The 25,189-nt window shown below is 42.5% G+C and overlaps 1 protein-coding gene across 2 annotated transcripts in view; it reads left to right on the top strand.

Annotated features, from left to right (window-relative positions):
* Positions 1-7,046: 7,046 nt before the first annotated feature.
* Positions 7,047-25,189, top strand: part of NT5DC1 (5'-nucleotidase domain containing 1) — a 153,296-nt gene continuing 135,153 nt past the window's right edge. Inside the window, exons 1-6 of one of the 2 annotated variants that reach the window (XM_075145703.1) lie at positions 7,047-7,242; positions 9,246-9,337; positions 10,869-10,940; positions 12,476-12,582; positions 13,974-14,053; positions 17,706-17,787. In XM_075145703.1, coding sequence (XP_075001804.1) covers positions 7,150-7,242; positions 9,246-9,337; positions 10,869-10,940; positions 12,476-12,582; positions 13,974-14,053; positions 17,706-17,787 — 526 coding nt within the window. In that variant the 5' untranslated portion in view covers positions 7,047-7,149. The remainder of the gene's footprint in view (positions 7,243-9,245; positions 9,338-10,868; positions 10,941-12,475; positions 12,583-13,973; positions 14,054-17,705; positions 17,788-25,189) is intronic. The other variant, XM_075145704.1, reaches the window with a different exon arrangement.

A 25,189-nucleotide genomic window follows, 5' to 3' on the forward strand; every position in this document is an offset into this window, starting at 1 on the left:
TCAAATTCTTGTTTTATTTTCACATATCACTATTGCATACTCTTCCGCAGCAATATAAGGGGCCTTCTCCTTTTTTTAACTAAACTCTTATAACTTTTGCCTAAATAGGCAAATGGCTGCAACTGCATAGTTGGGACAAAACACAACTAACAAAGTCAACTTACACAGGCTTAGGAAAATAATCGAAGTTTAAGGAAAGTAAAAGAGAGTAAGGTGCTGATGATTCAAAGTTAACTCGCAGGGACGCTCCATGGTATCGTAATGCTGCCCTCTTAAGGACAAAGAAAGCGAGGAGCTGGAGCACCTGTCTTGCTCAGAGGCCTGCAGTGTGACAGCTAAGATTTATCTGAGGTATTTTGACATGGTTCTCGTGCCTTTATGTATGTTACCACACTCTGTTACGTTCCTTTCGCCCTCCGGGGTATGTTAGTACACTCCTGCGCTCTAAAACTACGCAGTGGTAGGAGCCTCTCCTGCGTGGAAAGCAGGCATGAGGCACAACGAAAACCAAAATGCCCCTTTGCAAGTCTATAAAAGGCTCTGACGCATCAGATCGCGCGCTCCACACATCTCCTGCAGGTCGCTAAGCGCCGAGCGTGGGCAGCACCCACAGCCCTGTCCTGCCAGCTCCACGGGGGCCTGTGTGCCCGCGGGCAGCCCCACGGTCCTGTCCTGCCCGCTCCACGGGGGCCTGTGCGCCCGCGGGCAGCCCCACGGCCCTGTCCTGCCCGCTCCATGGGGGCCTGTGCGCCCGCGGGCAGCGCCACGGCCGAGCCGCGTTGGCCGGTAGGGCTGCGGGCTGGTGGCTGTGGCGGGGAGCTCCCCCCGGGCGGACGCCCAGCCCCAGCCCCAGCCTGCGGGATGCTGCAGCTGCAGGAGGTGAGCCACACCACATGCAATTCTATCTCCTTCAGCGTGACCAGTTAGAAATTTGCCCTGCTAGGACAGGATTTACGATTTTTCCCAATGGATTATTACCACGTATTTACAGTATAAAAGTAATTACTGTGATGCATAAATTAACCATGGGGAAACCTAAAATATTATCAGTTAGGACCTGATAGCCCAAAAGCTCGACCTCGGTTATGTGGACATCTCTGAGTGGCTCATGGTGCCATCAAACTTGAAAGACAGAGCTGAAAAAATAATCTGAAAGGATGCTGTTAACACATTCAGGTAGTTCGGTTGTTCCAGAGGATTTCGATTCAAGGCAGCTCCTTTCTGGAGCCCTAGAATGGGATGTCGGTATATTTAAAGGATTCACCTGAAAGGAAGAAACTGAGAGACAAAGCAACGCTTTTAAGACAAAAGAAAAAGAAATAAAATTTGGGGGTTGTGTGCTGAAAGTAATCGGCCGAGACTTTCCTTTATCAGGTTTGTGCTCTGAATACTGAAGATGAAGGTGATATTCTCTCATTTATCTTCTCTTTTCCCAGAACTGAAAACCAACTGTCTTCATCAAAATTTTCTATTTTCTTGTTGTCATTCTTCTAATTTAATCTTCAGCTTCATGTACCTGAAATTTAACTTACTGAATCTCTCCATTGGTGAGTATTGTTCCTCACACAAAGTAGTTTAAGATTAAATATGATTAGAACTTTTGTGTGGTAAATTCTAAGACAGCTTCTCATTAATGCCAATATAATTGTGCAGCATTCACAAAATCTGGATGTTCAAGATTACATTCAGTTGACAGTGAATACAGTGACCAGGGCGTTGGACTAGATGATCTTTAAAGGTCCATTCCAACCCAAACCATCCTATGATTCTATCAACGAATATGTAATTTTCAATATCTGCCCAGATGTTTCAGTACTACAGATGTTTCAAGTGTGTTAAGTTGTTTTTGTGGTGAGTTTTCGTATAAAATGTTTTACAGGCATAGCAAGAAAAGTTATAAATTTAAAATGCCATCATGTAAATACAATTTTGGAAGCTGCATGAGTCCTGTGGGAAAAAGAAGTCATTCTGGAATAAGAGAGCTGTACTGATATAATCTGCAAGTCAAGTTAAGGTGAGGATAGTGTGAAACAGCAGCTGTGGGTGAACCCTTGGACCTACTGAAGTCAATCGAAATTGTGGCCATTGACTTCAATAGGGCAGGAATTTGCTCCATGTTTCCTAAAGTGAGCGGCTTTAGGAAGATAAAATGTCTTGTGCTCAGAGTTCCCAGGCTGCTGCCTCATCTTTATAGTTGTGATCCCTGTTGTGTGCGAGACCCTGGCTGAATCTCTTTCTGCTTGCTCAGGTTTCAAACTTGTCAATTTGGAAAATATATACATCCATGCATATGTATGTATGTATGTATTCAAGCATATATGCATATACATATTTATTTAACATATATCTAATACATATGTATATCTAATTTATTGTATGTGTATATATAATGTACCGTGCATACGATATATATGGTGTGCATATATACATACATACACAACAGCATTAGAAAGTATATTAATGTCTGTGGGAGATACTGAGAGACTTTGAAAGCAGCTACTATACAATGGTCTGAGGTAAAATTATGCAATCCATTTCTTTCTTGTTGTGACACCTTAAGTGCTCATCCTGTCCTACTATTTGCATTAGTGAATTTTGTTCCTAATTTCCATGTATTTTCCTGTCTAGTCCATTTTCTAATCTGATACTGAACTTCTCTGCAGAATTTTTAAATATATGTGATAGGTCATGTTATTTAAATTTATCTCATCTGTGTCTACCTGAGCATAGCAAATTGAATTTTAATATATAAGTACATTATATGTCATTCAACTATTTGAGTATATTTCCAAAAGCATTTCACTCTGGAATACCAAGTCATCATTGAGCCATCCTGCAAAAATCAAATCATAATTTGATATAATCAAAACATAATTATTTTTGTATAATCAAAACTGCTGCTGTGCACTGCTGCTATGGTTATGCGCCCCAACTTTCCCACCTGCAAAGCACAACACTTACAGCTGTGCACAGGAAGGCAACACTGGAAAAGATGACTTGCATTAAATGTTTCATAACAACACGGCAGGGCGTAAGCAATCCAGGAGGTTCCTGGAATGCATCGATGATGATAACTTCCTTCTCCCAGTGACAGAGGAGCCAACGAGGAGAGGTGCTATGCTGGACCTTGTTCTCACCAACAGGGAGGGGCTGGTGGGAAATGTGAAGCTCAAGGGCAGCCTTGGCTGCAGTGACCATGAAATGGTGGAGTTCAAGATCCTTAGGGCACCGAGGAGGGCGCACAGCAAGCTCATTACCCTGGACTTCAGGAGAGCAGACTTTGGCCTCTTCAGGAATCTGCTTGGCAGAGTGCCATGGGACAAAGTCCTGGAGGGAAGAGGGGCCCAAGAAAGCTGGTTAATATTCAAGGATCCCCTCCTCCAAGCTCAGGAGCGATGCATCCCAACAAAGAGGAAGTCAGGCAAAAATGCCAGGAGGCCTGCGTGGATGAACAAGGAGCTCCTGGACAAACTCAAACACAAAAAGAAAGCCTACAGAGGGTGGAAGCAAGGACAGGTAGCCTGAGAGGAAGACAGAGAAATTGACCGAGAGGCCAGGGATCAGGTTAGGAAAGCTAAAGCCCTGATAGAATCTGGCCAGGGATGTCAAGGGCAACAAGAAAAGCTTCTGTAGGTACGTCAGTGATAAAAGGAAGACTAGGGAAAATGTGGGCCCTCTCCGGAATGAAATGGGAGGTCACCCGGGATACAGAGAAGTCAGAGGTACGCTGTCCTGGTTACGGCTGGGACAGAGTTAACTTTCTTCCCAGTAGCTGGGGGGTGTGCTGTGTTTTGGGTTTGGCATGAGAGGAGCGTTGATGGCCCATTGATGCTTTGGTTGTTGCTGGGTGGTGCTTGCACCGGGGACTTTTTTTTTTCGGCCTCTCATGCTCTGCCAAGTGCAGGGGGAGCTGTAGTGGGGGGAGCATAGCCAGGGCGGTTGACCCAGCTAGCCAATGGGGTATGCTATACCATGTGACATCATGCTCAGTATAAAAACCGGGGGGGGGGGAGGGGGGCTCACCCCCTGTTCATGACACGCAGTCAGCGGTCGGTGAGCAGTTGCATTGTGCATCACCTGCTTTGTATATTTGGTTATTGTTGTTATTATTACTGTTCTACTTTAGTTTATTTTCATTACTAAACTGTTTTTATCTCAACCCATGAGTTTTTCTACTTGTGCCCTCCCAATTCTCTCGCCCATCCTACCGGAGGGGGCGGGGCGGCGAGCGAGCGGCTGCGTGGTGTTTAGTTGCTGGCTGGGGTTAAACCACGACATACTCAATGACTTTTTTGCACCGGCAAGTGCTCAAGCCTCACCGCCCAAGCCACAAAAGGCAAAGGCAGGGGACCGGGAGAATGAAGAACCGTCCACTCTAGGAGAAGATCAGGTTCAAGACCATCTAAGGAACCGGAAGGTGCACAAGTCCATGGGACCCAATGAGATCCATCCGCAGGTCCTGAGGGAACTGGCGGATGAAGTTGCTAAGCCACTATCCATCATATTTGAGAAGTCGTGGCAGTCCAGTGAAGTTCCCACTGACTGGAAAAATAACACCCATTTTTAAAAACGGAAAAAAGGAAGACCCGGGGAACTACAGGCCAGTCGGTCTCACCTCTGTGCCTAGGAAGATCATGGAACAGATCCTCCTGGAAGCTATGCTAAGGTACATGGAGGACAGGGAGGTGATTTGAGACAGCCAGCATGGCTACACCAAGGGCAAGTCCTGCCTGACCAACAATTAGTGGCCTTCTATGGTGGAGTGACTACATCAGTGGACATGGGAAGGGTCTATCTGGATGTCATCTATCTGGACCTCTGTAGGGCCTTTGACACTGTCCCCCACAACCATCCAAGAAGGTATGGATTTGTTGGGAGGACTGTTTGATGGGTGAAGAATTGGTTGGATGGACGCATCCAGAGGGTAGTGGTGAACGGCTCAATGTTCAGATGGAGATTGGTGACAAATGGTGTCCCACAGGGGTCCGTATTGGGACTGGTACTGTTTAATATCTTCATCAATCACATAGACAGTGGAATCAAGCACACGCTCAGCAAGTTTGCAGATGACACCAAGCTGAGTGGTACAGTTAACATGCCTGAGGGACGGGATGCCATTCAGAGGGACCTGGACAAGCTCCAGAAGTGGGCCCATGTGAACCTCATAAGGTTCAACAAGGCTAAGTGCAAGGTCCTGCACCTCGGTCGGGGCAATCCCCGATATCAACACAGGCTGGGGGATGAAGGGATTGAGAGTAGCCCTGCCGAGAAGGACTTGGGGGTACTGGTGGATGAAAAGCTGGACGTGAGCCGACAATGTGTGCTCGCAGCCCAGGCGGCCAACTGTATCCTGAGTTGCATGAAAAGAAGCGTGGCCAGCAGGTCGAGGGAGGTGATTCTGCCCCTCTACTCTGCTCTGGTGGGACCCCACCTGGAGTACTGCGTCCAGCTCTGGAGTCCTCAGCACAAGACAGACATGGACCTGTTGGAGCGGGTCCAGAGGAGGGCCATGGAAATGATCAGGGGGATGGAACGCTTCTCCTGTGAAGAAAGGCTGAGAGGGTTGGGGTTATTCAGCCTGGAGAAGAGAAGCCTTCAGGGAGACCTTACAGCAGCCTTTCAGTACTTAAAGGGGGCTTAGAAGAAAGATGGGGACAAACTTTTTAGCAGGGCCTGTTGCGACAGGACAAAGGGGAATGGTTTTAAACTAAAAGAAGGTAGATTCAGACTCGATATAAGGAAGAAATTTTTTACAATGAGGGTGGTGAAATGCTGTAACAGGTTGCCCAGAGAGGTGGTAGATGCCCCATCCCTGGAAACATTCAAGGTCAGGTTGGACGGGGCTCTGAGCAACCTGATCTAGTTGAAGATCTCCCTGCCCACGGCAGGGGGGTTGGACTAGATGACCTTTAAAGGTCCCTTCCAACCCAAACTATTCTATGATTCTCTGATTCTATAATTGCTCTCAATTCAGTTTTTATATTATTCTATTTATAGCCATATAAGAATCTAAAAAATGAGATTTGCAGAGTAATTGAACTACTTTTTCATCTTTTGTGAATCAAAACAAAGTTTTGATGGTGTCATTGGTCTACAGAGAGAAAAGAATTGCAGAGAGAAATGAGGAGGACCTGCAAACAAAGCTGTCAAGCCCAGCTATTTAAGCATCCCGAATCTGGCCTTAACTAGACATTATATTCAAGTTCAACCACAGAGAACAGAATTAAGTCAATGCAACTCTCATCTGTTTACTTTTCTCCAAACACGGTACTTCCTTTCAGACAGTACTTTCTTTCTAATTGCACTACGGCGATATTTATCGGGCAGCTACCTATTAAAATACCCATTTGATTATGTTACCTGGAGGCAGACTGTATTGTTCTTAATGTTACTCTTCCTTTGATTACCAAAGCTGTCAAGAAATTAAAAGGTAGTTAGTTACCTCCGGGGTTTTGGTTTTCTAACAGCTATGTGCGTACGGTGTTGCTTACTTCATAGTGTTGCTTATGCCCGTACAGGGGCTTTGATAATGAAGTAGCAGTCGTGTTTGTCTACTGACATACGAAGACGCTCTCCAGCAGGGCCCTTGCGGCGTGGCGTCGACTGTCTGCCCTCACACTGACCGCGGCGAACGCCTTTTTCCCCCTCCCACCCGCGCCCTGCCCACCGGCTCTCAGCACAGCACCCTCCGGATGGCCGCGGATTTGCGAGGAACGCACTCGCACTTCTGCCGAACTGCGGCTGGGGCCGCTCCCCGCAGGGGCCCCTCCGTTTCCACGCCTGCTCCCAAGCGCACAAACCCTCGGCGGGAAACGCATTTTTTTAAACCCGCTTGAACACGCCTCCGGCCAACCGCCCTGCGCGCGCCTGCCCCAACCCCGTGTTCGCGGCCGGGGGCTCTGCCGCCAAGCTTCCCTGAAAGCGCCGGCCCGTTTGGCGGGGGGCGAAGCGCTGGCCCCGAGCTTCGGGCCCGACCCCCGGGGCGGCCCCAGGCCCCGCACAGGTGAGGGCGGTCCCGCCGGGGCCGGGCGGGGCGGGGCGAGGGCGGGAGGGTTCCCGCCGCACCACTCCGCGCCGCAGGAAGCGCCGCCCGCGCCTCTTCCTCCTTCTCCTCCTCCGCCGCCTCCCCGCGGCGGCGGCGGCTCGGCGATGCAGCAGGACTTCTCCCTGGCCGATTGCGACGTGCTGGGCTTCGACCTGGACCACACGCTCTGCCGGTACCACCTCCCGCAGAGCGCACGGGTGAGTGCGGGACGGCCTGGGAGCCGCGGGCAGGGGGCCCCCGCTCCGCCCCGCTCGCCGCCGCCTGCCCAAGCGAAAGGGAAAGTGCCGGGGAACGGGGCGGCGTGGGGCGGGTCCCGGGGGGCGCGGGGGCCGCTGCGGGGGCGGCGAGCCCCGAGCTTGCGGGCTGAGGTGCCCCTAGGGAAACCTAAAAAGAGACGAGAAACACAAGTGCATGTCTGGCCGGCCGCTCTCTCAGCAGGCCTCTGCCCCAGCAAAGGGGACAGCCATGTCTTCCTCCTTGAAAATGGTGCTTCTTGAGAGCTTCCTTCTCTTAGCGGCGCTGCGAAAAAGGTAGAGCCCCCGCCTGCAGATCTGGAGATGCTGCAGGCAGAGTTAGAAGTCCGCAGCACTTTTGACAGGTGACCTTTGCAAACTGTATGGTGCTTAGAATAAAACGCCGAGCTTAAGGGCGCTCAGCATCTCTGACTTAGCCTTGTTGTCCCTTACGGAGAGGAAGTGCCATGTGCTGTGCCTTCCCGCCCTTGGCACTTTTTTTCCCGACTGGCACATTTTAAGCTCCCTGATAAGGCTTTCGCGTCCTTCTTTGTTGACGTCAGGACTTTGCCGCGGAGCTGTCTTGTGTCACGGATGCTCACAGTGTCCCTCTCCCCCTCCCCTCTTTTATTTGCCTCCGTTCACCTAAGCACATTTCGCACTGCATAGGACTCCTACACTAATTGCAAGATACTTCAGAATTTGGTATGGAAACAAACGTTTATGAGGTGTCCCATTTATAAATGGGTATGGTTCAGTGTATCCTGTTTTGAAAAATTACATTGCTTCCTTTAGCTGTGAGTGACTTTATGTAGAGAGGCATCCCTCTTACAAAAGAGGGATCAGTAATAGCAAGTTATAAAATGTATATGCTCCTAAGTTCCTGCTGGGAACTATACAACTCTAGGCGTACCTTCCATGCTCTTTCTGTATGCCACACGCATTGCATCTTGCACAGGCACATTCTTCCTGGTAAGAATTTTGTCTGATGGAGGCAGATGTTAGACGATTGATAGCTAGAAGAGTTTAAAAAGAAAAAAAAACAATGAACAAAAGAAAAAAAAAAAGAAAATTACTAGCCTTAGTTCAATCTTCATCTTCTCACAGCATACAGAGACAGACTGACACATGCCCAATACGTGCCTGCTTATCTATTGGAAATAAAAAAACTTAAAAATGCTGACAGACAGAGCTGAAGTGTTGGCCTTCATATTAGTCTTTCTCAGACATTATTCATATTCATTTCAAGAGCAGCTTTTGTAATTAAGCAAAAAAGGCCAGGGAACAGCTTTAATGAAAGAACTATGAGAAAAAGGGAGCAATTACTATGTTTGTATGGTCTTTAAGGACCTGGCAGCCCCTACATAGATCTTCTTGTATAACTTTACCAGCACATTACATTAATAAATTGCTGACTGTTGTACCAGGCTTTAACAGTATTCTTTCTGAACTTATAAATAGTAACAATTTACTTAGTAGTTGCCTGTTTCCTTCAAAATATGTTCCTTCAGATACTTTTAAAATGTCCCCTAAGGGTAGTTGTTTATTGGTTTGGAAGCTGCTTGTTGGGTCTTGGTAACTGTGACATTTAAAATTTAAAAACAAAACAAAAAAAGATTGGGGAGGGGGAAGTAGTGACTCGTCTTAAGTACTTACTATCTTGGTTTCCTGACAGTCTTGAAGCACAGGGTCATTAAGGTAGAATACTGTAAACTTAGTTATGCTGGACACACTGCACCAGAACTATTGTGTGAGCATCTTGAGCTGTTTTCCAGCCATGACAGAAATAACGTCGGGCACTATTTCCCAGTAGTGGAGGCAGTGGGGCAGGGCCCATAGCTCCCTGGTTTGATTTTGTTTAGGAGGCACTAACACTCACATCTTGCCACTTTCCAGGGAAGCAATATCTTTGGTTTCACTTAATCAATATAATTAATGCTTTTTTTTTTTTCCCCCCCCATTTGTAGCTAATATATGATAGTTTTGCCCAGTATCTGGTAACAGAGAAGGGTTATGACAAAGACTTGCTGATTCTAGCTCCAGACAGCTTAGACTTCTGGTGAGTACACTGAAAATAACAGAAATTTTCTTCATAACTTCCTCTATGCTGTAACTTTTACAAAGCTTGGAAAGCAGCTTCTCTTACTAGGCAGTTGTTGTTATGATTATCAAGCCCAATGGATAAATCCAAAGTTACAGTTTTAAATACTTGTTTGAACAAGTATTTGACATGAGATACTTCTAACATGGTATTTTGAAGAGACAACTGAGTATACAAGCTTGCTTTGTCTGTGCTTCTAGCTGTCTAGACGCAAGCTTTTTAGTCTGATTTACTTTATATATCTCCTTTGTCTTCTACCTTCAATACTGGTAAATCCAGTAACTATTAGAATTTAGTCGCTTTTCTTTCCACAGATGAGTGTTTGTATGAGGCATAGTAATCCTAACAGCCTTCTGAGGAACCGAGGAAAGGTGACATGCCAGGAGGTAGCCCTTGGCTGGCACATCAGGCACAAAGCTGTGATGCAAAAGGCTGAAATGCAAGTTGTTGCTCAGTGGTCTCAGAGCAGGAGCTTGAACGTGAATCTCTGATCTTCCAACTTTATAGGTTGTTGTCTAGGTTGAGGGGGTGGGGGCTAGAAGGCCAGGTTATCACTGTCTTTTTTAGGAGACACACAGATTTCTCGTATTTTGAGGTCTCTGAAGGATGAAATCCTTTGTTAAGGTCTAGATACCTCGGCCTCAGTCCCTTATTGGAGCTGGGGACTCATTAACATGGACCTGCGAGCCCGCAGTCCTGGTAGCCACGTGTCAGTGCTACTCACCCAGGTGTCATTTGTGAAAAGCTGGGGTGTGCTTGCTGCCTTCGTGGCATATCTTCTTTCCTTTGGGTACCTTATAACAGAGGATGAAGGTGGCATTACTTTTTCAGTCTCGTTTACTCATTATTATTCTAGCCACTGAACTCTGAATTAATTTTTCAAACAACCTAAATGAACGTAGATTCAATTATCTGTAAGGTACAGATTTTCTAGAAGAGTTAGGAACTCTTGTTGTATGTCTGTCCTACGCTGTCAACTCTTCACCTTGTTAGCGCTGGCTAGCATGGCAATGCTTCTGCTCCTTAGAGATTCAGTTGCCTCATTTAGAATGATGTTCTACCCCTCCCTCCCTTAGTAATTGATGTTGTCAGCCTAGTAATAATAAGTAGGGGAGTTGCCACCAAGAAAAAACATATTTCTTTAATAGAAGTGGCTTAAATATCACATTTCTTAGTTGTATATGTTTGGACCTTAATCCTCCAACCTTATCTATATGAATAGTCACTGAACTCACTGAACAATAGAACTGGATTTATTTAGTAGGAATTTGCTATGTAAGTGAAATCCAGTCCTCATTGTAGTAATATGTATTTCCATATATAGAGCATTGTTCAAACATGGAAGTATTTGAAGGGTTGTGGTTTTACTGCTTTTGTGTAGCATCATTGTATAGCTTCTGCAACCGCGTTTCACTATTCTGATATATAACAAGGCATTCCTCTAAAGCATTAATTGTTTGTTTCTTCCTCAAAATAAAATTACTCTTAGTTGTAAAGGTTTGTTGTTGGACATTGAAGAAGGAGACTTCCTGAAACTTGCAGAAGATGGAACAGTTTTAAGGTAATATTGACAATACGTTTATATTGTTAAACTAATACCAAAGTTTTATGCTCCTTCTGAAAGCTATCTCTCAGTTTTATTAAATATTTAAAATACTAATTTCAGCATACATTCATTTATTAGATGTAAAAGTTTAAATACTCTTTGGTAATGTGGTGCTCGTTTCTCTTAATGTTACATAGCAGTCTTTTTGTAATATTTCCATGTTAGCTGCTAGTAAAGAATATCTCAGTTTCAGTAAACATCTAAGACTCTTGAGGGCATACTGATCTTGAAAGTAAATTCACTTTTTCAGTGGCTACCAATGTACTCTTTGCCACTTCTGCTAAGATCCAGGGTAACGTTTTTCTTTGAATTCTGAGTAACCTGACTCAGAGTCAGTGCTAATGACTAATGCTAATGACGGGAGCACTATTATCTTTGTACCATGCATATTCAACATTCTGCAGGCTTACAACATAGAATTTAAATAGCCTGAGGTAAATTAAACACAAACTGACACATTCGCTTTCAAAATTCTGTTTTTTTTCCTCTTAAAAGCTGTATTTTGCCTTTAGTCATCATTTAGTACATCCGTAGTTCCTCTTTCCCTCTTTTTTTTTCCCCCCCCCCAAACATAGAAGACTGCTATTTTGAATCACAAATCTGAAAAGTAAATGTATCTACAGTATGTCAATCCCAGTTCCATTTCCCCCTTATTTTTTCCAAAATGAAAGTCTGTGTAATTCAGAACTCAAGATAGACTCTACTTTTTTTTCTGATAGCGTGTGGGAGAAGGAGCTTGAAAATGCTAGGGAAAATCAGATCTCATTGAAAGAAGGGAAGAAATACCTGTGAGCTCTGCTGTGTGTCCCAAAATTCATCTAGTACCATGAATTTCGGAGTATTAAATGCAGAATTCAAGACTGGAGGATATACCACAGGAAAGGGAAGAGTGATACAGGATTACTTCTTCTAGCATTGCCTGCATTTGCTTCAAAACTGGGGTCTGTGCATTCTTTTGGGTCCCAATTTGATGGTCAAGCTAGTTGATTTTTAATTCCTAAAAAGGCTTGTGCGTAATTCTGTGTTACACAGCTGCTTGCAGGGCTCAAACTAGCACTTTTCCATAGTTCTGCCCTGCGCTCTGTGAATGTTACCAGGCTTCAGAATGATGTATAGGCTTTCTGCACTGTGTTTTATTGTGCAGTGTATATTGATAGTTCAAGTATAGCGAGTGTCCTCACACAAATGAGAACATTCGAGCAATGCAGAGTGATTGTGTTAGCAGGTGAGGCACAGTAGCTGTGCCCCCAGCCAAACAAACCTCTGTGTAGTAGGGCTTTTATCAAGGACTGTAATGTATATGATAAAAGCTTAGGTCCCGGGAAACTTCTAAGTTATAAAGAGAGTTACTTCTGATCAACTTGCATGCATCTCAGTATTCAGTTGCAATGCATTACTGTGCACTAGGAGTAGTTTGGCTGTTCTCAACCTTTTTCTTTTTTTTTTTTTTTTTTTTTTCCTTCATATAATTAACTTAATGCATCAAATAGGGCAAGCCATGGTACAAAGAGCATGACATCCGAAGAGATCCTGGAGACGTATGGAAGGAGGGAGTGGAAGCATTTTAATACAGTCAGTGGAATGGTTTCCCGCTCAGGTAGCTATACCTTAGCGTGTCCTCTTCTTTGAAATTGCTCTGGCCGCTTCAGTGCCTCATAGTATTAGTTCTTACCACAAATATTTAAAAATACTTGAGCTGAGAATTACTGGAATAGCTAAATGTTTTGGGAGAGAGTTGGGTTTTTTGTATTTTCAACTTCTAATACTACAGTTCAACTTAAATTTAGGTCACTAGTGACGAGACAAATGAGCTGACGTTATAGGGTGTTTTGGTTATAGAGATGGGCACATTGTTCCTTGATGAAGTAGACTGAGACTACCAGCCTATCTCATTTAGGACATATTTGGCAAATCTTAAATTTTTCTTAATTGTTGACTCATTACCATCAGTGCTGTTACTGGAGGCCTAGGTGCAGGTGCAAAGGACAGGGTGGATCTGGAAACAAAACTCCTCCTCCTGCAATTGAAGTTTTTGTTTTAAGATGGGAGTGACTTTGAAGGCACTGTGGCTAGGTTTATGTTCTTGCTCTGTGCTTCCTCTCTCTTTTACTTTGATCTTGGCAATTGTGAGTAATACACATAAAGTGCTCAGTCCTATGTAGTGAAGAGATTTTCCTTGAGATTTTGCTGACATAAACTTGTTTGTGATGCTTATTCTAAACTGCTTATTCTAAATTAATCATTTGCAACAGGGTAGAAGACAAAGATTTCCTTTGGTCATATAGCAAATGTGACTTTCTTATTTATTGAAAAGTGCACTTGGTTTCTCTTGTGTGTGTTAATCCCTGTTTTGCTGACTTGTCTCTTAGGTATATCAAAAAACAGCACAGACAAGATCATGAATACAAAAAAATGCACTGGTTAAGTCATTTCACTCCTAGGAAAGAGTTGTTGAACATGACCTTGGTCTGAGGGGGACATCTGGACCCTCCTGATTTTGTTCTGGTTTGGGGGCTCGTGTAATAATGTGGGCATGCTTCACCTTGGGCTAAGGTGCTGTCTGCAGCATGTATGTGCAAAGGACAAGACTATGTGTAAGACTTGTCCAAATGTTTCTGAAAAGACTTCTCAAACCCTTTATTTTTGTTTCCACTGATAGGGAAATAGATATTTTGGAAGAGTTGAGTGATACTGTCCTGACTCTTAAACTCCTGGTTCTCCCCCATCTTTTCCACCTTAAGTTTTAGAACCTTAAAATGTATTTTAAAAATCTCACTGCCTTGATAGAGGTGAACAACTTTCAGTTGCCAATTATGAGAATCAGAAGTGGGAATAAAGATAACAAAAATTGGGAAGCAGGTAATGCTTATTACCAGTACAATCCAAATAGGAGCTTATGCTATTATTTAAATGTATTTTTTTATTTGTGATTAAAGCATACAATAAGGATTAAAAAAAAGTAGAATTTTTTTTATTATTTTTTTCCAGCTAAATACTATTTGTATGATAATTATTTTGACCTGCCAGGAGCTCTCTTGTGTGCAAGGGTTGTGGACAGCTTAGATCAGGTAAGAACTGGATTGTTTGAAACTAAGTATTGCATTATCTTTTTCTTCCCCTACCACACTTCTTGCATGCATTATTAAATGCATACAAATAGTGTATTGAACTACAGCAAGATCTTTAACTTTTTTATTGTTTGGAATTTTTTATGTCGGACTTAGTGTATTAGTTGTCTCCGAAGCTAATTGTGAGCTACACGGCATGTTCAAAATAAATGTACTTCCACAAGAGGGCACAAATAACTAGGATACAAATAGAAATGCACTGTTTTCTCAAGTTTACTCTGTGTTACGCAGAATATAGTTCTTAAAATCTCCTTCAATTATACTTGATGATACCTGAATTTAATATAAGTCTTCTGAATAACACGGTTTGGTAATTTGCAAGGTGATAATGAGTTGAAAGCTTAATTTCATCCTTTTTTAAGCTTGTTTTTGTCTTAAATATATTGATCTGTATACACAGATGTAAATACATCTCTAGAATAGTATCCAGTTTTTTTTCCTCTGCTGAATAATAAGTTAAATTCTCAAGGTGGAAAATACAATTGCTTGAACCTTTGTCACTGCTTTTTAGATAGCTAGAATGTCCTAAATCCTACCTTTGGAGTATGATGCTAATTGATTTGTTTGTGTTAAAGAAGGCTTGAATCTTTAACTTGTGTGCAGCTGGGGTAGGAGAGGGTTCTTCTCATATAGTAAGTGTATTGGTGTCAAAAGAGTACTGATGTAATCTTCTGGCTAAAGGTACCAAAGCACTGCAGCACTGAAAATTGCAAATACTAAACTTTGTCTGCAGAGTGAAATTCACAGCTGTGAGATGGGTATCTGGGATCCTTTTGGGTATCAGATGACTTGATGCTTTAGCCTGCACCCCAAAATAGCATGCTGCGTAGATTGCCGCCTAAGTGCAAGTGCTGCATGAAGAGTTGGCTAAAGCTAGCTTATCAGGAAGAACTGAGGACAGGTGCGCCGTAAGACTCTTAATTTTGTGCCTGATTAATCTCCTTCCTCTACTGTTCACAGCTTAGAAACCTCTCTCAGATGTGACACCTGTATAGTATTACTTCATTTTATGTTTAATTTAGACTTGGCACAAATCACCTACTTACTGAGAGAGAAAGCATGTCATAGCATGCGTGTAATAAGCTTGCACATTCAGTTACTAATTCGCAAGCTGGAACACTGACCCTGGATCAGCGCTGTCTTTAGCCAGAGAGAATTAAACCCATGCTGTTTCTCCAGAGAGCTACTAGAAGTGGGTCATGCAGCCTCTTTACCAGCTAGCAGCTCTTGAATATTTTACTGGATGTTGGCGCAGTTTCAACAGGAGGGCCACAGTAATTCCCTGGGATGTTACCATCAACCAGATGAGAAAGATGCAAAGCAGGAGGTGTTAGGCCTCTCCAGCACTCGTGCCTGCAACATGCTGCATCCTAAGGGTTAGAAACCATCACATTTTCTTCTTCCACATTTCTGAAAGGAAGTAGAACCTTCGGTTTCCTGTTCTGGGAGCCTGTTTAGTAAGGGTATTTTCTTACCATTTTCAGAAAATGTTCTAGGATCAGGAAACAGATGGGAGAACTGTTTGGATTCAAAATGAGTTTAGACATGAGTTTGATGCTGGGTTGCTCTACACTGTTAAGAATGACTCTGGTTTTGCTGTGTCCAGAGCCAGAATTCGTACGTATTTTCAGACAAAGCAGAGGAGCTTCTTAGCGTTTTGGACCTTTGCATTGAAGCTCTACACAAAATACTTCTTTGTCTGATACTTCAGCTAATGAAATCACATTCGATAATCGCTGCCAAAATCTTGGTGGACTGCATGGGCATGTACACAGGTTTCCCTCTGCTTTCTGGGTATCGGTCTGTTTTCTTTTTACATCTCATATGCAACAGCTGTAGCTGTTGCAAGGAATTAGTTTAACAGTTATATTAGTCTCCTCTGAGGTCAAATGTTTTGAAGGAAGTGTACCTACTTTTAAACTAGTATCCGTCTGTCCTCAGAACAGCACTCTGAGGAACTGTTAGCTCATTGCACTGATTTTTTTAAAAGAAACAAAAAAATCGAAATCCCAAACTAAGGAACAAGTCAGCTATGTGGAGTACAAGGGGAGCGGACAATTGAATCCATCTGTCCCCAGCTTAGTGCTAGCGTAGGCTAGTGCCATTGCCTGTAGAGACACAGGTGCTCCCCAGCATCTCCTCAACACAGCTTTGAATAATGACCTTGGTTAGCAGCTAACTGAAGTTTGACTTATATGAAAGCTTTTCTCTCTGTTAGTCCTGTTATGTATTTCTGCGGCAGTTTGCTACAGGAATGGATTAAAAAAAAGAGAAGTTAAAAGCCGCAGCATTGTATCTTTCCTGCTCTTAACCTGTAGAGCCGGTGGGTGATAAGCAGACTGCCATAGTGCTTGTCAGTCGTGCACAAAAGGCCTTGTTTGTGTGACTTGCTATTTGGGAAATTAAGGGCAGACTGTTCTTCTGGAAGCCCCCATGGCAGGTTAGGCCTGAAATAGCAATTTACTTCAGTACATATAAACTGTGTGGTTTTGGTTGGTGATGTTAAGGGTTGTTTTTTTTTTTTAGTTTCTGAATGTTTCGCTCTCTAGAAAATGCTTTATGGTTACAAAATGGGTCATTATTCAGGTATCAGTGCAGTGGTCAGGACACAGAGGACAATGCCATGAAATCTGTTAACAGTTGCATTGAAATTTATCCTAGTGAAGGTGTGGAAGGCCTGTAACAATGCTACGTGATACTTTCCACAGTGTACAAACTCAAAGAGACTATACTACCTGCTTTGCCGCTGCCCAGTACCTTGTAACTCTGGGCGCCTCTTGCAGGCTCCGTAGCTAATCCTCTGCTCTGTAATATTGGCTGGCTGCGTAATTGCATCAGTGTTTAATTCAGCGCTCCTAAAATTTGTGGAGTTTGAGAGTGCTGTGGGGCTCAGCTGGTTGAGAAGCTTTCCCTCTCCCTTGGTGCGATGCTGAAAGGGTGGCTGAGGTCAGCTGGAGCTTTTCGGTGCCTGGGTGGCTTTCTAGGAACGGCGAGAGACTGTTCACAAGCGCGGATCACCTTCCTCTGTCCTTCTGCCAGAGCTGGGGTTTGGCAGTCTTCAGAGTACAGTGTAACGCAGTGCTGCTCAGCCTGGCTTCTGGATGAGTATTTCATGCGGTTTGGGGTGGAGCTGTTGGCAGAAGGGCATTACCTCTAAATTATAGCAAAGGGCTTTGCCAGTTTTGAGGGTGGAGGGCGATATGAGTACCAGGCTGTAGATAATGTCAACCTGCTAATTACGTACAGTATTTGCAGTTCTAGGCAATGCTTTTTCCCAAATGTCAGTGGGATGGCTCATTCAGTAAGTTGCTGTTCTGTCTAATGTAATGTTTTAGGGTTCCTCACAAATGTGAATCCTTTCTCCTTTCCCCTTCTTCCCCCCACCCCATCACATCTTTCTGAAGTAGGGAGATACCTTGTCTGCAGTATCAGCTGGGTACTGAGTCCTGATCTCCTGAATCCAGTCTAAGACTGTTTACTCTGTTTTCAAAATACTTTTGTTTATTAATGACATTCCTGTCACTGTTTCAATATGAAAGCTTGAAATAGCTGATACTTGATGTAATGACTAGGTTCCTTTTGACACTTACAGCATGATGGTCAGAAAAAATATGACTTCTGGAAGGACATGGTGGCTGCTATCCAGCACAATTATAAAATATCAGCTTTTAAAGGTAAGTGGGTTCACTGAAAACTTACTATACTAGCTGAAAATGTTACATGTGCCTGCCAGAATAAATACATTTGCAAGTACACTGTAGGTTACTCAACACAGCTTTTACTTTTCAAGCTTACAAATAGTTGTATAGTAGACACATGTTTATCCTGAAATAGAACATCTTTATCATTACTATTTCTATTTAGTTTAGCTGGAACTGTTTTGCTATTTTTAACAACACTTGTCATTTGCTACTTCACTGAATTTAGAGGAAGAATGGTTTCTTCCCATGATTGGTATGGTAATGTGGACATCCTTGAACTGTATTTTGATTCTATTCCTTGTGGTGGTGTACTCCTAAATAAAATCAGAAAAGCATTGGAAAAAAAAATTAAAGTAGTAACTAATATTTGATAATTTTCTTTAGTGCTCTAGTTTTGATTAGAATTCCTTATGTAGTATTGACACAATGGTGAGAAGATTGTTTTCCTATTTTTTTAAACCTTTTTTAAATTCTGTTATTTTGTTAGAAATTGCAGAGGAATTTTTTTTTAACAATAGCCTTCCTCCATCCAAAGCCAACCTTATAATACTATAACATAAATTAGAGTTGGAAAACATCTTGGATAGCCTTCCGCTAGAAATGCTTTTCCTCCTTCACAGACTTAAATTCCAAGTTTCTATTAGGCATATAAAATAGTAAGTTGAGAATAAAGGTCATCTTGCATGTGCGCACAATTAATTGAAATTATTTTTAACGGGATTTTTTGTAAAAAGATTATATGCAGATCAGTTCAGAATTCTGTATAATTTTGCTGATAGCATTTTCTGATAGAATTACCTCTCTTAATGCAACATTAGGTACAGGTGTAGTTTAGACCTCCTTAAAACTTGCCTGTTGTTCATCAGAGCTGTACTAATTTCTGTATTCCTTCCAAACAAAATTGTCTCAGAGAGGTTCCAAACAGAAATAGAAGTTGATGTCAGGATGCATATTGTAAAAGACAGCGAGATATTCCTAAAATGTTTTTGTTTGTTGTTGCTTCTGTGTTTCCATTGGAGCTTAAGAGTGTGATTGGTAGTTAGGAATTCCTCTAGGAACTCATTCATGCATGAAATAAATGTATTCTTTGTTTTCTGCTGATATTAAACCAATCCTAATCAACTGTAACTATTTTCTTAGCGTTTTTGTTAATTCTTTTTTCAAATCATGAATGCTCTTTGTTTTAAAAGGTGTGAATCACGCAGTGTTTGGCCAAAAGAATAACTTTAAAAAGTGTTCTTTGGAAATTAATTGGATCAAACAGAATTTAAAGTCTGATCTTTCAAATCAAAAGTAATGGCTTTGTTTTATTTCTGTGAGTGTCTGCTTGTGTGTACATGTATACGTTTATGCATATACCTACTATCTGGTACCTATTTCATAAAATCATAGAATCATACAGGTTGGAAAAGACCTCCAAGATCATCGTGTCCAACCGTCAACCCAAGACACCATGCCCACTACACCATGTCCCTAAGTGCCTCATCTACACGTCTTTTAAATACTTCCAGGGATGGTGACTCCACCACTTCCCTGGGCAGCCTGTTCCAAGGCCTGACCACTCTTTCAGTAAAGAAATTTCTCCTAATGTCCAGTCTAAACCTCCCTTGGCGCAACTTGAGGCCATTTCCTCTCATCCTATCGCGAGTTACTTGGGAGAAGAGAACAACACCCACCTCGCTACAACCTCCTTTCAGGTAGTTGTAGAGCGCGATGAGGTCTCCCCTCAGCCTTCTCTTCTCCAGACTAAACAGTCCCAGTTCCCTCAGCTGCTCCTCATAAGGCTTGTGCTCCAGGCCCTTCACCAGCTTCGTTGCCCTCCTCTGGACACGCTCCAGCACCTCCATGTCCTTCTTGTAGTGAGGGGCCCAAAACTGAACACAGTATTTGAGGTGCGGCCTCACCAGGGCTGAGTACAGGGGCACGATCACTTCCCTACTCCTGCTGGCCACACTATTCCTGATACAGGCCAGGATGCCGTTGGCCTTCTTGGCCACCTGGGCACACTGCCAGCTCATGTTCAGCCGGCTGTCAATCAGCACCCCCAGGTCCTTTTCCTCTGGGCAGCTTTCCAGCCACTCTTCCCCAAGCCTGTAGCGTTGCCTGGGGTTGTTGTGGCCGAAGTGCAGGACCCGGCACTTGACCTTGTTGAACCTCATACAGTTGGCCTCAGTCCATCGATCCAGCCTGTCCAGGTCCCTCTGCAGAGCCTTCCTACCCTCCAGCAGATCAACGCTCCCACCCAGCTTGGTGTTGTCTGCAAACTTACTGGCGGACCACTCGATCCCCTCGTCTAGATCATTGATAAAGATATTGAACAAGACCGGCCCCAGTACTGAGCCCTGGGGAACACCGCTCGTGACCAGACGCCAACCGGATTTAACTCCGTTGACCACAACTCTCTGAACTCGGCCATCCAGCCAGTTTTTTACCCAGCAAAGAGTGCACCTGTCTAGGCCATGAGCCGCCAGCTTCTCTAGGAGAATGCTGTGGGAGGCAGTGTCAGAGGCTTTACTGAAGTCCAGGTAGACCACATCCACAGCCTTTCCCTCATCCACTAGGCGGGTCACCTGGTCATAGAAGGAGATCAGGTTGGTCAAGCAGGACCTGCCTTCCATGAACCCGTGCTGGCTGGGCCTGATCCCCTGGTTGTCCCGGACATGGCTCGTGAGCACCCTCAAAACCAACCGCTCCATGATCTTTCCTGGCACCGAGGTCAGGCTGACCGGCCTGTAGTTCCCCGGATCTTCCTTCCGGCCCTTCTTATAGATCGGCGTCACATTGGCGAGCCTCCAGTCGTCCGGGACTTCCCCAGTTAACCAGGACTGCTGGTAAATGATGGAGAGCGGCTTGGCAAGCTCCTCCACCAGCTCCCTCAGTACCCTCGGGTGGATCCCATCTGGCCCCATAGACTTGTGAGCGTCCAGGTGGCGTAGCAGGTCATTAACTTCTTCCTCATGAATTATGGGGGGTTTATCCTGCTCGCCGTCCCTGTTTTCCAGCTCAGGGGGCTGAGTACTCTGAGGATAACCACTCTGACTACTAAAGACTGAGGCAAAGAAGGCGTTGAGTACCTCAGCCTTTTCCTCATCCTTGGTGGCAACGTACCCCCCCGCATCCAATAGAGGATGGAGATTCTATTTGTGTATGTAAGCGTGGAATCTGCATACAAACAGATGTGTGGTATGACTTAATCCTTTCTAACTGCTATCAGAATTAGTACTTAAATTAATACACCCAAATCTCTGTTACAGAAGTCATGATGCACATGCACAACAGTGTAAAAATATAAGAAAATGTAGTAACTGATAGGCTTGAGTTATTTTGGATAAAGCTCTGTAAAATCAGAAGTAAAACAATGCAGATTGTATACACTACTTGAATATTTTAATATATGGAAGTACTATGCTCTGTCATGCATCACTTTAAAAGGCTTCATAGTGGTCTTATTTTCCTGTTAATAATGTGGTCCAGTGGATAAAACACTGAACAGGGAGTCAGAAGAACCAGACAATTTCTTCCTGTATCACTTACCTGTGATATTCCCATGGAGTATCTTTTTGCTTCAGGTCCCTCTGTGAAATGAGAATAATGGTACTAATCACCTGTCACAAGCTTGTGCCAAAGAGATTTTTTTTTTTTCCTCAGCTGCAAGCTTAACATAGCTTCCTAAGGAAACTCCTAAACCTGGCTCTAGCCCAATGTCTACATACCAGGAAGCCCCACTGTCTTTCTTAGCCCAGAACCTGGCCTGGAAACCACAGCCTCTTGACTTAACTCCATGCCCTCAATGCCTTGTAGAGGGTTTAACCCTTCAGAGAAAAGCAGTGCTCATTAACAGTTAGTCAAGGTAAAATTTCTAAAGCAAACTTATTAAGTGGTCAGTTGAGGAGACGCAAAGTTCCCCAGTCGAAATGCCGTCTTAGTAGTGCCATTGTCAGTGACGGAGCAGAACGACTGACTATTTTATTTTTTGAAATCCGTAAGTGTTTGCAAGTCACTCTGGTTTGTTGTCAGTATGCCCTTGTTTCTCTATGTCCTTCTCTTTTTCACATGATTTCTTTGATCATAATCAGGTGTCCGGTGGATTTTGCTTTTCATTGTCTTAGCTCTGGTAATTGCCTTAGATAATTGACCTGTGATTTTTTTTTTTTGGATGGCTCTTTCAGATAGCCATGATTGTCCTGACTCAGCTTAATGAAGGGTATTAACCCACTCTTCTACTTATAAAGAAGTGAAGAACTGAGGCTTGCAGGGAGAGAGTAAGAGCGTTCCAAAACAGTCTTGTGTTATTCAGATCTTCCTTTCTGAAGAGTAACTCAAAAAAACTTTGGGGGAATCTATTAAACAATACTATCAGAAAAGCATGATGTCAGATAGCAATAAACAGAGATACTTGTATTTTCAAAATGGTCATTTCTTACCTAAGAATGCCCTCTGCAAGTGATATCCAAGTTGAGTATTAAATTACTTGAGTAATCCTTTTTGTAAATCTTTAACTTATTACTGGAATATTTTGCAGCTTTAAGGTGATTAACATTAGATTGTATGTGTTTAACTTCGTTTATATTCTATATAAATTAGTAAAGAGCAATTTTAAAAGAAATGGCAAATGGCAATGTATTTTACACTGTATAGATATGTGGACAAAGGTCCACAACACATTATGGAAACAAAGTTTGATCTTTAAAGGAGTAATGAGGGTTTGAAATACTGTATAATTATTTCCACATGAAAAATTTCAGATTTGGTGATTTTTGGGCAGGAAAAGCAATATTTGTTATAGGAGGAAGTTGTCTGATATAACTTCCTAAAGCAGAATTTTGTAAAATGTTTTCTCTTAAAAGCTGCTTTCTCTCTGTCTTCCATGGTTGTCTTCCCCTATCATTTCCCTGACACTTCTGAAAACCGTAGCATCTGTGGTTATATAGTGAAAATTATATATCTGTAATATTTTCAATCAGTTCATAAGATTATATTTCATTTTGGAAGTAAAAACGTCATGGCTAGTATGGCAGCAGAGACTTCATAAATTTCCCATAAAAAGGCTTCATGGGATCTGCTCTCAGGTTTCAAGGATGCATCAGAGAAATTTGTTACTGACCATCTTTTGCAAAAAGGAAGAATATCAGAGAAAGAAAGTGCTAGACTTAAAACCTGTTTTTTAGTAACTTGCATTTTGTCTTTTATGTGATTGATCAGTATTCTGAAGTGGCATGCTGATGTACGGGAAGTGTTACTTTGGGGAGGAAAACTTTCGGTCTTCCTAAATTACTCCATTCTCTCCCCAAAATGTGCATGCACACACGCATACACACGTACACACACACAGAGGTTTTTGATTGCAAGTTTATGTTATTACCCTGTTGTCTTGGCAGAAGACAGTGAATCTAGGTGTCTGTGTTATGTGCATTATATCCTTTATATGCAACTTCACATACAAGAAACAAAAAGCAAAGATACTTTTCTGGCCAAAAGGAAAGAATCCTGCAAAACATGAGAAACTCCTAATGTTGATGTAGTTCAGTGATGAGAGATCATTATTTGTCTTAATTGTGGAAGTGGCAACAAAGATAGAAGCAAACAAATTTGTTACACTTCTCTGCTGGGCTTTCCAGCTAAATACAGAAGGGATTATTTGGGTGCTTCATGTGTTTGAATGCTTAAGAACTACTGAAATTTGTCTCAGAAATCTTTTTGAAGCCTTTGGAAGTGAGTTTTGTACTATTACAGGCTCTTATATTTTAATTTTAATCTCATGTTGGATTTTCTTTCCTCTAATGCCCATGATCCAGAAAAGATGTCGTTTCTGGAAGAGCTTCATCTTTAGGTAGACTGCTGATCTTCATGTGGAGAAAATATTAAAAAACGAATTTAAAAATCTTACAGACTTCTCAAGGTTCCCTCTAAATTGAGAATCCAAAGCTAAAATCAAGGTAGAAGTTGCTTGTGCCACAATTTGATGTGTAATCTCTAGCTTTTCAGTGTTAAGAGGTGCTTTCTTAATGGCTTAATGTCTGAACAATTATGAAAAGCCTTCAAAAAGACGGGCCTGAGGTACTAAGCTGTAGACTTATTTGAAGTCCTACGCGTTCATTCGAGGAACAAAGACGCTAAAGGACAAAACCTGATTTAAAATGGATGGACGATAAGAATTGGGGATCCATGCTTTTAAGAATAGTCTAGGCCCAGTTTCTTGTGCAGAGACTAGTTAGTTGGAATCACAGGACAGTAATGTACTGCTGAGCACCAAGCATCTCCAACAATTTTAAACATGTGCTTTGGCATACATTTCAGGTGTAAAGCAATTAACCAGAAACTTTACCACTACTGAGCAGTATTTTCCAGCTCTAGTACCCAGTCCCTCTATTTGTTTCTGAAACAAAAGTGCCAGATTGGTTGAATGTATTGGCAGCAGCACGTGCTATGTTTAAATACTGGAAAGTGCTGTTGAACTAATGCGAGTGACTGCATAGGAAAACATTTTTAGTGCAAAAAAGAGATAATTCTTAGGAGATCTGTAATTAGTATTTGGCCTAAAACAGGGAGGTAGAAAAGTGGGGATAGACAATTCAGACTTAAGTGTCTTGAGTTTTATTTTGGCTTGAAAGAAATGTACCACAGGATTATTACTTATTAATTGTGTCCACTGTATTATTTCCATACAAACTTTTGTATGCAATGTTTATAATAGTAGTACCAATTTGCTTGCCTAGGTCTACTTGGCTGCTAAAATAAGCAGATCTCATGTTACACTCTCTACTTAAGCACTTACTATTTTACCAAAGTATAGCCTAAGCCACAGGCTTCCTTATCCAGTAGCACTTAATAAGGGGAGAAAAAACAATTCTGCAAATTTACCTTTTTGGTAGTTCTTTACAGTTTCCAAAACATCATGTAGCTTTGCTAACAATGGATCAATCTATAGGTGTTCTCACTCTTTTTATTAATCCCAATGTATTATCAAGTATTATCAAGTACTTGGGAAATTGCTGATTTCAAATGTACGCATTATAACAAGCCTCAGGTTCTGCTCTTTCATGAAAACATGGTGATACCACAAAACTTTTAAACATGAACCTATGTACTTTTAGTTCAAGTGATTAAAAACTTCTGTTTAAAAAAAATTAAGCTAAAAATAATAGTTTGAGTTTATAAGGTTTTGATGTATATGATACTTCCAAAGCATGTGAATGGTAACTGTCATTGGTAGAAATGTGTCATCAAACTATTATGGTTTGATAATTTATAAGCACTAATTTTACTAAGCTAGCTTACTTTATACCGTTAACTTTTCATAGTGCCGTAATAGGTTAATGTAATGTCTAATGTTTGGGAGACATGAGTGTATGTAGGTATGGTAAATATGGTTATG

Source organism: Calonectris borealis, chromosome 3, assembly GCF_964195595.1.
Source record: "Calonectris borealis chromosome 3, bCalBor7.hap1.2, whole genome shotgun sequence".
Classification (NCBI taxonomy): domain Eukaryota; kingdom Metazoa; phylum Chordata; class Aves; order Procellariiformes; family Procellariidae; genus Calonectris; species Calonectris borealis.